A 15251-nucleotide genomic window follows, 5' to 3' on the forward strand; every position below is an offset into this window, starting at 1 on the left:
TCATCTCGATATAAGTCTCTCCCCAAACTAGGACATGTTCAGATTGGGCAGAATTGCAATTGGGGACCATCAAAAAAGACTTTAAGGGCTTTCCCTCCCTGATGTGACTCTTCCAGTTCAGGGTACATGCACACAAACAGGATTTACACAGAAATCCACATGTATGTGCACAGAAATCTGCAGCAGCTGGTGCAGATTTTCGGACACGTACACACAGATTTAATTGAAGATCATGTGTATGACAACAATGCTAGTCTTGGACTCAGAGGGTAAGGGCATGGATGATATCTGTATGTGCCGTCCGTGCCTCCACAGACCCAGTGATATGGTTCAATGAGTCTGGCCGCGATACAGACTCCCTCCTTCCACAGGGCACCCCACTTTCAGTTTCATTTGTGGGTTTTCCCCAGATAAGAACCCGCTGAGATAACAGAAATGCAAGTGATGTTTTATAAAGCGTCACTTTCCTTGGCAGCCCTCTGGGATATTCCCCGAACTGGACAGGTTTCAGTATCTTTCTTTAGGATCACAGTGTAACAGTCCTATACTGGAATATACTGTATACATCTAGATTAACCCCCACAGGTATGATAGGCCAAGTAAGCTCTGTCACATCCCTACAGATTCTGCTGCTCACTGCGCTAATAATGTGATCAATGAGCGTATAAACCAGTCTGTAACCGCTATCTACTCTCACCATAATAATACCTTGTATGAATAGGTTGCAGTAACGTCATCTAACCTATAGGTGTCACTGTATAGGACAGACTATAGTTACAGTACAGTTTACCTACTACAGTATACCTATATGTATAACCTGGGTATCCTGTATATAATTCTGGTATAAGTTATACATCTTGTATATAGTGATATGGACCGTGTTGGTATATCCTGGGTATCTCCTGTCTATGTATATATGTACAGCTGGTATGTTACAACATAGGGGCTGTATATTAGAGCACAGTTTTCCTGTTTTCCTCATATCTACAAGGTTTCGCTGATGATAATCGATTGTTTCTGTTTCTATATATATCCCTTGTACATAGTGTTTTCTGTTTTCTCTTATATCATATTGCAGATGTTCTGTATTTTAGGAAGAAATAAACCACAAGATGTTGCAGAATGTACATAACCTACCCAGGGTAGCCCTGAATGTGTCTAATTTTATCTGCGGCCGGGATGAATCACATCAGCACTTTCTTGTGTAATTGCAGAATGGAAGTAATAAAGTAAGGTCCGCTCTCTGATCACTTGGATTTCGAAATAATTTCCGTGCCTTAGAAAACGAACATGTTACGGCCACCTGGAGCTTTCCAGTAAGGTTCTGCAGGTGCTTATCTGTATGACGGGTCCGCTGGGAATATAAGGGAGACCGCGGTAGAAGCCTGACTGTATGGCTAGTAACTCTGACAACTATGTCATGCCGCACACACCACATGGCTCAGTTTGTACACAGTTTGTGTTTTTATCTTGGTTCAGCTTAAGCTACTATATTATTCTGCAGAGTTTGCACCTGCGAATCCTTACATAGCCATCCCGTGTGAACATATCCTAAGTGTGTGTATAAATGTAACTTACCAGATTCTGGAATGGCTGGATGTCCCTGCTATCCTGTTTTAACAGAATGGTAACTTGACCAGTTATATGGTCGTGTCAGAGCAGGGGATGGGTCAATGGACATCTTTTAATTGTTCAATTAATTTAATGGCAGCCATATTGGCAGTCACCCAGCTTTACCAGGAGCAGATATAACTGGAAACAGCTGAACTGTTTGTACACTGTATTGACCTGGGCTAGGGGGTGAAGTGCTCCTTATATTGGTAGGAATGTAGGTGCTGGTAAATACTTCTGACTCCTTTCCCTCTTGACATAGACACCCCTTACTGTAGGACACTTCATGTCAAACATTTACCGCTTTACAGCCCTTATATTCCTGGAATAGACTCTTGTAAAATCCACAATTATGTAAGAGCTGAAATCTGCTGATGGTAGGTTCCTCTTGGTGCCCTAAGCAAAGCAAATGTATTATATGAGAAGCCATGTTCATTTTCTTCATCAGTGAATTTGGAGTTATTGTGTGTGTGGAGGGGGGTGAAGGGGTCTTCTGTTTAGGATCCTCATCTCCTGGCCAGATCCTGCTCTGGAGCAGGCATGTCAAACTCAGGGTACCCCGAGGGCCACATGAGTAACAAGAGGTTGTTGCGAGGGCCGCACACAGCAGCTAATGTCACGCACGTATTTTAACAGCAGTCATGAAAACAAGATATGAAGTAGTAATATGTAACAGCAACATATATTTAACAAAAATACAGCAATTAAAAACTAAACATTTATTTGCTATCATTTTTTTCAAATTTTTTTTTTTAGATTATAAGTGGTGATCAGTCAGCCTTGTTCTCTGAGAAGATTTTGTTAGTTTCATAAAAGAAAATTATCTATTTACATATACACCCTTCATCTGCCCCCAGATTCATGTCCCACATCTCTGCCCCAGATTCATGTCCCACATCTCTGCCCCAGATTCATGTCCCCCCATATCTGCCCCCAGATTCATGTCCCCCCATCTCTGCCCCCAGATTCATGTCCCCCCATATCTGCCCCCAGATTCATGTCCCCCCATCTCTGCCCCAGATTCATGTCCCCCATCTCTGCCTCCAGATTCATGTCCCCTCCAGCTCTGCCCCCAGATTCATGTCCCCTCCAGCTCTGCCCCCAGATTCATGTCCCCCCATCTCTGCCCCCAGATTCATGTCTCCACATCTCTGCCCCAGATTCATGTCCCCCATCTCTTCCCCAGATTCATGTCCCCCATCTCTTCCCCAGATTCATGTCCCCCATCTCTGCCCCCCAGTGTCATGTCCCCTCCATCTCTGCCCCCAGTGTCATGTCCCCCATCTCTGCCCCCAGATTCATGTCCCCTCCATCTCTGCCCCCAGTGTCATGTCCCCTCCATCTCTGCCCCCAGTGTCATGTCCCCTCCATCTCTGCCCCCAGTGTCATGTCCCCTCCATCTCTGCCCCCAGTGTCATGTCCCCCATCTCTGCCCCCAGATTCATGTCCCCCATCTCTGCCCCCAGTGTCATGTCATGTCCCCTCCATCTCTGCCCCCAGATTCATGTCCCCCATCTCTGCCCCCAGATTCATGTCCCCCATCTCTGCCCCCAGATTCATGTCCCCCATCTCTGCCCTCAGATTCATGTCCCCCATCTCTGCCCTCAGATTCATGTCCCCCATCTCTGTCCCCAGTGTCATGTCCCCCATCTCTGCCCTCAGATTCATGTCCCCCATCTCTGCCCTCAGATTCATGTCCCCCATCTCTGCCCTCAGATTCATGTCCCCCAACTCTGCCCTCAGATTCATGTCCCCCATCTCTGCCCCCAGTGTCATGTCCCCTCCATCTCTGCCCCCAGTGTCATGTCCCCCATCTCTGCCCCCAGATTCATGTCCCCCATCTCTGCCCCCAGTGTCATGTCATGTCCCCTCCATCTCTGCCCCCAGATTCATGTCCCCCATCTCTGCCCCCAGATTCATGTCCCCCATCTCTGCCCTCAGATTCATGTCCCCCATCTCTGCCCCCAGATTCATGTCCCCCATCTCTGCCCCCAGATTCATGTCCCCCATCTCTGTCCCCAGTGTCATGTCCCCCATCTCTGTCGCCAGATTCATGTCCCCCATCTCTGCCCCCAGATTCATGTCCCCCATCTCTGCCCTCAGATTCATGTCCCCCATCTCTGTCCCCAGTGTCATGTCCCCCATCTCTGTCCCCAGTGTCATGTCCCCCATCTCTGCCCCCAGTGTCATGTCCCCCATCTCTGCCCCCAGTGTCATGTCCCCCATCTCTGCCCTCAGATTCATGTCCCCCATCTCTGCCCTCAGATTCATGTCCCCCAACTCTGCCCCCAGATTCATGTCCCCCATCTCTGCCCTCAGATTCATGTCCCCCATCTCTGCCCCCAGATTCATGTCCCCCATCTCTGTCCCCAGTGTCATGTCCCCCATCTCTGTCGCCAGATTCATGTCCCCCATCTCTGTCCCCAGTGTCATGCCGTCCCCTCCTTCATCTGCCCTGTTTCACGTTCCACCTCTATGCATACATACACACATTAAAATTACCTTCTCCGACGATTCCGAGTCCTCGCTCCCCCGCCGCACTCACTCTCTCTCCCGCCTGCCGCGACCATCGCTGTCGGCTCAAATGAATGAGCCGACATAGGAGGGAGCTGCCGGGGACGGAAGCCGTGCGGCTCAACCCGCGCGGCTTCCGTCTGAAGATTTAGACGCGATGTGACGTCATCATGTCACATCACGTCTACACAGCAGCGAATAGCCGCGTGAGTATTGCACCTCTGCGGCCCGCACAAAAGTCTCAAACTTTGTCTCTTAGAGACAAAGTTTGAGACTTTTGTGCGGGCCGCAGATATGCCTGTAAAGGGCCGCATGCGGCCCGCGGGCCGCATGTTTGACATGCCTGCTCTGGAGGACCCGTCCCGTCCTGTATAACATGGAGAACCTAGTCATATGAATGGACAATGTGTAATACCAGTTTTCTCCTGTAGAGGCAATGCAGGAAAATTACCGCCAACTTTCCCCATAGATTGCCGCTGATCTTGGGAGATTCCAGCAGGGGGAGCTGTTATCAACTTATTGTAATGTGCGCAGGAGCTCGTAGCCCCTTGCAATAGTTGTAATGGGGTCCCTCATCTACCATGTGATCTTTATAATACTGGTGTGTGGTAGGGAGGTCTTTGGACCCAATTACAACAGGTACATGTGCACCCCTATAGCTACAGAAGTGAGTCTGAATGACTGGGTCAAACTTAGGTCTTCCCTTCTTCATGGCTGGAGTTGACCACTTCTCCTGCTGTTGGCCCTTGTGTTAGGGTTGAGGCTCACGTTGACCCTTCCTGGAGATGACCCTTGCCCTCATGGGTGTGCTATGTGGTACATTATCCATTGATACTCTCTGTTATGTTGCAGTGAGAATAGTGGGGTCCCAGGACATGGCAGTCGGCCCCCTTCCATAATGAGCCGATGATTCATTGACTCTTATCAGGGAGCTTTAGATGTGTCTGGTAATGTGTACAGGTTCCTGGAAGTGCGTCGGCTCTCCATTACTCACTCGCTGATAGGATGGCATTTTTGGCAACAAATTTTCCAGCCCGAAGGCTGCTCCTGCTTGGAATAAAGATAATGGACGACCGCTGATCATTCAGACACTTGGAGTTATAGTTTCAAAGCAACTGAGAAGTCATGTGCCAGTGAGTTTCTGTAGGACGGTGTTCACACTAGCCTCCTCTTCACAAGCACGTGCTGCTGCTTATTGTCTCGCTGTGTCATTGTGTGTTATATCACAGATAGAGGATGAGATTGATCTGATAAGGAACTTCATTACTGCCATGGTATATATAAGGTAATTCATATAGAAGCCTAAATATCAGCTAGAGGCATCAGGAACCTCACGGCTCGCCTGTGCCATATACAAGAACCCTCACTCCTTACCCAAAATGGATTGGAGGATTACGTACTATAGAGACGACCCCGACAGCTGCTATCGGCACTTTTTGGAAAGAGTGGGTTGAGGCTCAGGGTGACCATCCCTTATGGGCAGAGACGTCCGCACCCCTGCAGTTGCTATTGGCCCTATTGGGGCGGCCGAACCTAGGTGGGCCCTTCCTCATGGGTGGAATTGACCACACTTCCTACAATAGGTAATTTTGGTGAGGCTTAGGTTGACCTTTCCTCATAGGCGGAGTTGACTGCACCCCTGCAGCTGATGTAGGCCCTGTTGGGCCAAAATGGACGGACTCGGTTTAAGTTAATGCTTTGTAAGGCATGGAGCAGAACATACCCCCTGCTAAAATTTATTGGAATGAGTGGGTTTCTTAGGGTGTCCCTGCCTCATGGGTGGAGATGAGGTGGTTGAGCGCACCCCTACAGCTACTATAGGTCCCACGAGGAGGGGAGGGGTATGCCATTCCTCATGGGTGTTAATGACCACAAAGTTAGGGATGTGGGCATATCTTAAAAAGTGAGAAATATGTGTCCTGTATGGGGCACCAGCTTTAGAAGGGGGGCCCCACTTTTTAGGGCCCCTTGCTAATCTTTGCTCACACATTAGTATTATGTTAGATAAACATCAGAGACTTAGCATTCCTATGACAGTCACCGTCTTCTTCAGGACATGAATGTTAATACAACCGCCATATCCAATCAGATCTTACCCTACATGGTACTATTAACATAATAGCAGGTGATTGGTCTGCTGCGGGTTGCACCATGTTGACGTGGGGGTGTGGCCTGACTCAATCACATTCAATTAGTATCCTAATGACACATGTGAGATCCACATTGTCCTAATGAGCTGAGTCACATCTCTATGTAGATCGGAGGGTTAATTGCGGTGCCTCATGTATAGGATCTAGCGGACAGCTGATGGCGGCGATTTCCTTCTCTCTGGAATTCGGCCCTCGTGTTGTTCTTATTAAATAAACATGTTGTACTGATTCACGTTTATATTGACAGTGCGGCCGAGCAGACATGTCTGCGCACGTGCCTATTCACACTGTATAAACAAGTACATTACATCCTGGTTGAGTGTTATAGGGCTCAGTTCACATCTGGGTCTCGTTCTATTGCTGTGTTCTGTCCCAGATGACGGGATACCAGTGGCAGCCATTGGATTCCATTGACCAGAGGACTTCAATGCATAATACATACCGGCCCGCATGTGCTATGTATAATGCTGTATTACTCTGCTCTTGTTACATAACATGGGGTGCGGATCCTCATATATCGTCCAAGGGTCTCTGAGCCTGTATATAGGAATGCCACCTTCGTTCCCTGTAAGTGGTTAGATTGGTAATTGGATGTCATGTCAGGGAGGTGATGGTCTGAATTGTCATATATATATTAAGATATCCGCTCCATGGTGGACCTGCCACATTGGGGATCATCTCTGCTCTTCTATAAACCTGCTATAGTCTCCGGCATATATCTGATGATATCGCATAATGATAAGAGATCACAAATATAGGAGGCCCCCAAATTAACGAGCTGGGCTGCATCACTATGGTAAATGTGCGGCCTATACACAATGAGAGTGTATTACATGTGTAATGTATCTCATTGTCCTTGCACTGATACTTCATTACATAACGAATGGATAAGAGATTTCACAGGGGTTTGCACAATGCCGGCTTTCAGCAATGGTCATTACCAATAAAGGGTCATTGTGATCCTGATGAGTCCATGTGGTCATGGGAGGGAATTAGAGAACCTAACGGAGGTCATCCTGTTATCGCCCGGGGTCTATTAGTTCATCTCTTTATGTCTGTTTGGTTTTTTGCCATTGTTGTGTTACTTATTATTACACCAGGGCAGCTCCTACCAGCCCTCCTCTACACATCTGGTCCGGGCCATCTCCACATCCTATGTAACTTCTGATGTGCGTGAGCTTGGGAGATGGAATTATGAGCCCCGGTAGTGACGGCGCTACCAAATATTAGTGTTTTATACTGTAAGATTGGGAGATGTATTATGCTTTTATTCTTTTCATAGTAAAAGGTTTTCCAAGATGTAAATATTGATGTACAATCCTTTAGTGGGGTAGGTCTAAATTAAGATAATCCTTTAATAGTCCCACCATGGGGAAATTCAGTGTGTTACAGCAGCATGGATAATACAAAATATAAATACATAGATGGGGGATAGGTCTATATGTAGTGGATAGGTCTGTAGATAGGGGGTAAGCCATTAGGAAGTGGGATAGGTCTATAGAATGGGAGATAGGCCGTTAGGTAGGGGGTTAGGGCTATAGGTAGTGGGATAGGTATATAGAATGGGGGATAGGCCATTAGATAGGGGGTTAGGTCTATAGGTACGGGGTTAGGTATACAGAATGGGGGATAAGCCATTAGGTAGGGGGTTAGGTCTATAGGTACATATTGTTCTTTCTAGTCAAGTTCTAGACCCCCAATCTTCCCGAAACCTATCTCCCATTCTATAGACCTATCCCACTACCTAATGGCTTACCCCCTATCTACAGACCTACCAACTAGGTATAGACCTAACCCCCATCTATGTATTTGTATTTTGTATTATCCATGCTGCTGTAACACACTGAATTTCCCCATGGTGGGACTATTAGTTCATCTCTTTATGTCTGTTTGTTTTTTTGCCATTGTTGTGTTACTTATTATTACACCAGGGCAGCTCCTACCAGCCCTCCTCTACACGACTGGTCCGGGCCTCCACTTCTGATGTGCGTGAGATTGGGAGATGGGATTATGAGCCCCGGTAGTGACAGCGCTACCAAATATAGAGGTCACCAACTAAGAGGAAGATGAGACTCCATGGACTGTTATACCCCAGATCAGGCTACCAAATCCCCCCTCACACACACACACTTTACTAGCTTTGGCAATGCCAAATATCCATTCGGACGTGCCAATAAAGCCGATTTGATGGTAGGGAGTTGGGTATATACAATGGCGGATAGGCCATTAGGTAGGGGGTTAGGTCTATAGGTAGGGGGTTAGGTATACAGAATGGGAGATAGGGGGTTAGGTCTATAGAATGGGGGATAGGACATTAGGTAGGGGGTTAGGTGTATAGGTAGTGGGGTAGGTCTATAGAATGGGGGATAGGCCATTAGGTAGGGGGGTAGGTCTGTAGGTAGTGGGGTAGGTCTATAGAATGGGGGATAGGCCATTAGGTAGGGGGTTAGGTCTACAGATAGTGGGTTAGGCCGTTAGTATGTGTCTCGTGCCTTCAGTCCAGTTGCTGTTGTTGTGTTTGGGATGTGTATGTGCTTCTCAGCATGGAGTCACATTTACTTTCAGGCCTCCTCACATGGACCGGTCTGACGAACAACCTGATAATTATTACCCTGCGGGCAGGCAGTCATCATGGCGGCCAACAGAACAATCCTCATTGTTCTATTACAATAGAAGAAAAAGATAAAGAAAACAAATGCCAATAAAATAAATTATTAACCCCTTCCTCCCCGGACCCCAATGACCAAGTAATAATTTTTTCCCACGTTTTTATTTCGTAGTCAGCCTAGCCATAGAAGGGCTTCTTTTGGTGGGATGAGCTGAATTTTTTATAGGCGTACATATAACGTATAATATATACATATAACGTATGGCCGTCACTGGACTCTGGGGCAATACTTATTGTAGAGGGGTGTAAGACACGGCCATGTAGAGTAAGGTCCCTTAACAGCCGCTGTAAAGGCATATTGCAGTCATTAAAGGGATATGGCCTGGTAATTCAGGATGCATTTTCCTGCTGCCTCAGGCCCTCGGATCAGACACGCCTTTACCTATGTAATAAATAGTCAGATTAGCAAAGTCTCCATTTATTACCACATAGTGATGTCAAAAACACCATAAACCTATTAACCCGGGCCATACACAGAACCCTTTACTCATCCCTATGGCATCGCAAATTATTCCAACTTCAGGATCCTCTGTAGTCCCTCCTGTCACAGGAGACCACCAGGATTATAAGCAGGCCATGCAGAGGTGTGATGGTGCTCATATAAGAAGCCATTTGTATAGTATGGAGACATGTTTCGGAAAGAGGGGGGGTCTAAAACATGACCAGAAAGAACAATTGTCTTTATTCTCTCCCAGAACAGCGCCACTTTTATCCATAGGCTGTATGTGGTATTGCAGTTCACTTGAGCTATACGGTGATATTTATTATCCGTGTCCATATTTGTTGTGAGTAATATTTGCATTGAAAATTGCAATTTGTTCTTCTGTCCCTCATGCCTTCTGATATACGTAAGGAATCTGGTGTAAACAATACCGGAAATCTACAGTCTGATCGTTTTATTTGTCTATAAGATGTGGCCGCAGCATCCTCAGGGCACAATAGGGCGGTCTTTGGTTGTACGACCAGAGTTACAGCCAAAATCATAAGGAAAAAAGCGAGATTCAATGTTTGGCCTTTACGGCTGTGTACCCGGGTGATGGAAATACTGCAGAGTTAGCAAAATGATGACTGCAGTGAAAATCGGGATCGTCCCATTGGCTGCGATCTCAGGGCTCCTTTCCCGTGAACTTCCTGTTTTGTCCACATTCCACAGCAGAACACCGCAGAGCGACAGCTCAGCACTTCTCGGAAATAGCAGGGAAATGGACTTAAAACCCAAAATCCCTCTCCGTATTTTTGTTGGCCTGAACTTGTGACTTTCTAGTCCTGGCTCTAAATATTTTATACCGGGGAAAAGTGTTTTTTTTGTTGACCCTTTAAAATACGTATCATAAGCCGCTCGGATCCTATAACATCTGGTGCAGCAGAATCCCACATACTAATAGGGAACATCTGGGCAGAAGCTTCAGGTCGGCCTTGTCTGTAGCGAGCCAATACCTCGCTTCAGTCATGTTCACATTCAACACTTTGATCCCAGCTAGGAAAGCATCTCATTGCTATGGGGCCTAACTAGAAGATACCAAAATGTTTAATCCTCCCCCCCTCGAGCATAAAGACAAGGACACACATTCCTGCCAAAATTACCCCAAAGCAGATCGCTCACATCCCAGACCAGACCCCTAAATTGCTAAGCCCAAGACCTCATATTTTCAGACCACTGATCAGACCCTTAAATTCACAGACCCCAGAGCTCTAATATAATATACTTACCAGTCTCGGGTCTTCTTGGTTCTTGTCATACAGCCTCACTTAAAACTCCTGATATTGGCCAGGGTCAGACTGTTGCGCTCCTGAGGGTCTGAGCTCCCCAACCCTAAAAGCTGTCTAGTATAAGGACCTTGTGTGACCGGATTCCCCTGGGACTGTAGCCGCTGTGACTGCTATGGTGGTTGGTATGCCATTGGATTAAAGAAACCTTATCTCCTCTAAGACGCCAATAACTTGCTCAGGTAGACTGACTTTACATGAAATAGTCCCTTGCGTCTGCAGGGGCCTGAAGTAGGGACATAGGAGCGCGCTGCAACATGACGGTGATCTATAAATGACTATTAGATATGTCTGCTGCGAGGGTCATGTGTGCAATAGACGTGAGCCCAACCTAAGATAACTCTATGTCTTACACATCTGTGCCTTGTTCCTCAAGGAGGGGGTAAAGGGATTGCCCCTTTCAAGTAGATGAGAACCTTTAGGGGGTGTCTTGCCCATATTTCTAGTGGGATTTTCATCTGTCTTCCTTTTCATTCACTGGATCCAATGACACCTATCTATATGCTATGTATTCCCCTGGAAGACCCTTGTATGGCTCATCATATAATTAATAGTGCAGTACAGTAGAGGAGATGAGCGGCTGCCAGACACCTCCTGTGCCGATCATCTCTGGACACATAGGCTTGTTTCTGTCAGTCCCTCAGACATAAGATTGGAGGTGGCTCCCCCTACAGAACATCGGAGGGTATTACCAGTACCAGGAGTAGGAGAGACCGGAGCCTCTCAATAATTCGGGTGCATCTCATTCCAGTCTTAATAAGTTCCTCCCACTGTCTATAAGTGGTTACTAAATAGCAATAGTCAATGGTAAAACTGGTGTTCAATGACCTGACGCGAGGACACAATTGTCAGAACGGTTTCCTTAAGTCACTTGATCAGTCTGGTCTGTGGAGTCATTCGGCAAGGAAACTGAAAGGGTCGCCAATTATCCGATTAGAAAGTGACGGCGGATTAGGTTTCTGCTCTTTGTGAAGGATGAATCAAGAGCAGCTCCAGGGCAGGATAGAGGAGGAGGAGGACGGGGGGGGGTGGGGGGGTTAATAAAAATCACAGGTAAAACGCTGACCCCACTGGAGACTTGTGGGTGCCATAAATAAGGTCATCATTGGGGAATGTGTTTGCTCACAAACCCAGCCTAATCTTTGCTGACCATCGGGTTGCAACTTGCGGCTCACAATATGACCAGTTTTACTATCAGTAGGTGCAAAATATTGACATCTACTTGTCGCCTAACCTTAAAAGGGTCTAGGGCGGGGGTAGGCAACCTTCTGCACTCCAGCTGTTGTAAAACTACAACTCCCAGCATGCAACTTGCTCTGCTGTTCTTAGAACTCCCATGGAAGTGATTGGAGCATGTTGGGAGTTGTAGTTTCATGCTGACCCCTGGTCTAGGGTGTCAGACCCCCACCGATCTGATAAGGTAAACCCCTTTACAGTATATGACTGTACGTTATGGTTGACGGACTCTCCCCCACCCTCAGATGTATTAAACCAATCCCTATAGAATTCTATAAAGATCTAAATTTAGCGGACTCAGGGGAATTGAGGTTTTACATCTGCACCTTTGCTACAACAGCGCCCGCTCTAGCATATCCTCTGAGAATTTAAAGGGGTACTGCCCTGTTATAAAGTGCTAGCATCTTCCTAAAATATGTCATGACTTCAGGATCAATGGCAGTCTGACCTCTAGTAACCCCTCTGATCCGGAGACTGAAGGGGCCACCATAACGTTATAAGATAGCAATATCCCTTTAACACCTCATTGGCTGCACATATTCCTCCCCTGTCCGGTATGTTACAGTGTATCAGCGCAGGTATTGTGTATCCGCCTTGAGTCGGTCTGTTTAGCTCAGATTTAGGTTACAATGGAGTTGGATTTGTAACCACAAGAGTGCAGCCCCCACAGGGTCACGATACGACTCCATTGTCTTAAATTGGTGAAGAAATCTCATGTCAACATGGTGAACTTTGTTTGCAGCCAATGTCACCGCGTAGCTCTAATCTTAATCGAACTATTCCTATTCACTGACAACAAGCAGAGATATAGAAAATGGTGAAGAACTTTTGATTATACAAGATTTAGAGTTTATTTTATTGCTTAATAGAGAAGTATCCCTTTAAAACTGTATATCTGTGAATAATTTACAGTTCATTATATCAGTGTGATATTGTAGATGTATCACTATGTATCCTCCTGGCTCTGCTTCATGTGTTGCTGGGTGATGCCCGTCCAGTGCCAGTCAGATCCAGTGCAGGTTTTCTAGCACACTGAGCCAGATCCCTGGTTTGCATATGGGAGGGTGACGACAGGGTTGCTACATCACTGTGTGGGTGTGCTCAGAGAGTGAATGGCAAAACCCATAGCCCTGGAAATCCTGCAGTACAGACAGAGAGGAGAGTGCGGAGCTAGAGAAGAGGCACAGAGACTCTGCAGGGGGTCAGAGGGCGCAGCACAGGCAACTACAGGGCACTGGATATATTTCAGCGAGAGCAGAACCCCATACAGAACACTGGATACTTTGTATCAAGAGCAGCACTCCATACAGAGCAATTGGATACATTGTATTACGAGAAGAACCCCATACAGAGAAATTTGGATACATTACATCAAGAGCAGAACCCCATACAGAGCATTGGATACATTGTATGAAGAACAGAACTCCATACAAAGCAGTTGGATACATTGTATCAAGGACAGTCCTCCCTGTAAGCAGAACACAGTAGGTGGATAAAGATCACAACCCCAGAAAAGCAGAGACTTAATTGAATCAATGATCCCAGCACTGAAGACTACAACTCCCATCAGAGCTGCGAACACCTTGTACCAATAGAGGATCCCAGTACAGCAGTGGATGCATTGCAGCCAGATCACTACTCCCTGCAGACTGAGGACTACATTGTATCCGCACAGAGGAGATTCCAAGCCGACAAGAACCTTGTAAAACCCCAGGGATACAAAGTCTCAGCACAGAGGATCTGGTTACAGAAGATCATAGGGATAGGGTGTCTTAGCAACCTGCACAGAGGATAACAGGATTCTGCATCTAGAATTGGGGGTCACAGCTCCTGTAACCCCCCCCCCCCATCCCCCTCAATCTGGAAGGGAGGGTCCTAGATCAGCCTTCATGCACCCATAGAGATGCAGAATTGACAAACAATCCCTATGATTTTCCTAATGTTGCTGGAGCCTCATCATGACAAAACCAGCACCCCAGAAAAGATGTTCGATGGCTCCAGGAAGATGAGAAGTCTCTGGGATGGGGTGAAGCTAGAGGTGGCTGGGGACAGCAGTCCGGTGGTCCTCAGCAGCTTCACTCAACTAGACCCTGATCTGCCCCCTTTGGAGGTGAGAGATTCTGTTTACCTAATATCAAACACAAGACCCCCTGCCCTTGTCCAGAGCTCTGCTTGTTAGACCTGGCTGATGTGCTTGTTACAGTGTATCGGTGTAGTGAACTCTCCAGGCTGGTACCTCTAACCTAAACTAATACATTGTAACAAGAAGCAGCTATGTGAGCCGGACTAGGTCCGGAGGTAAACCATTTCCATTCATTGGCTGCCGGCAGAGATCTTAAAATCGGTGCAGAATTGCGGCACTAACTTGATGGCAAGTTCCAGAACTTTCCATTATAGATTATTGCATAAAATAGAGGGGTGCTCCATCTACTTTAATACCAGTTTGCATTGCTTAACTACTTACTAGCCAGAATTTGCAGGGACTGAGGTTTCATGCACACTACAGGGTTAAAAATCAAATGCATGTTTGAAATTGCATCAAAACTGCATGCAGCGTTATATGCACTGTGTGCATGCACCCCAAGTGTCATGTCATTGTGTATAGTCCTGGTTTATTGTATCTGGTGCCGTCTTATCTCTTTTCCTTATACATTTCGTGTTGGGTTGCTTATGGACCACAAACTACTTTAGCACTGGTTGGTGAAGGGTTAAACGCGTGCCCCAGTCTTTGAGGTTTGTCTTGGCACCGGTGCCCCGAGGTGAGCGACTTACACCCTGGTAGCAGATGGAATTTTAATCATCGGTGGATTACGGGAGATGGAAAAACCACATCAAGTTCACAGGGATCGGTTTATTGGGCAAAGTTTTTGCTTCCAAAGGATCTGGACTGTGAAAGGGATTAGATGATCAAAGAGAGGAGGGGGCAGAGTGAGAACAGCCAAGAATGGGGAGGGGGGGCAGTTGTGTTCCTATTTCCATGATAATGCTGGACCTGGGGCTGCAGGATACAGTCATGGATGCCGCATTGTTACCTGGGCTCTGTCCTGACACCTGGACATTATCATGGAGATACAAAGCCTTCATCCAGTCTCATACTAATCTTTCCCAAGCCCTCAATAGCAAATCGCAGGTGTTGGGAAGTTTCATGACATAACACGGTTGTCTACTCAGGAGTCTCGGGAAGCTGGGTGGTAATATTGTGAACCAATGAAAGGTGGAAGGAAAGCACTGTGTACAAGTCGTGACTAGGCAAGTTCACAATGCAGGAGTATCAGAAAGCTGGGTGACAACCAGTCATCGTTGTC

At 46.8% G+C, this 15251-nt stretch overlaps 1 protein-coding gene across 8 annotated transcripts in view; it reads left to right on the forward strand.

Annotated features, from left to right (window-relative positions):
- The window catches only part of RALGDS (ral guanine nucleotide dissociation stimulator), an 86131-nt gene that overhangs the window by 44599 nt on the left and 26281 nt on the right, over positions 1-15251 (forward strand). For 5 of the 8 annotated variants that reach the window (XR_012711853.1, XM_075260270.1, XM_075260272.1 and 2 more), the window contains exon 1: positions 13067-14056. The exons of 2 other annotated variants lie outside the window; for them this stretch is intronic. Coding sequence is in view for 5 of the 6 variants with exons in the window: in XM_075260270.1 (XP_075116371.1) it covers positions 13874-14056 (183 nt within the window). In the remaining variant the exon portion in view is untranslated. Of the gene's footprint in view, positions 1-13066; positions 14057-15251 lie in introns of those variants that run through there. One more of the 8 variants, XM_075260271.1, reaches the window with a different exon arrangement.

Source organism: Leptodactylus fuscus, chromosome 11 (genome assembly GCF_031893055.1).
Source record: "Leptodactylus fuscus isolate aLepFus1 chromosome 11, aLepFus1.hap2, whole genome shotgun sequence".
In the NCBI taxonomy this organism is placed as follows: Eukaryota; Metazoa; Chordata; class Amphibia; order Anura; family Leptodactylidae; genus Leptodactylus; species Leptodactylus fuscus.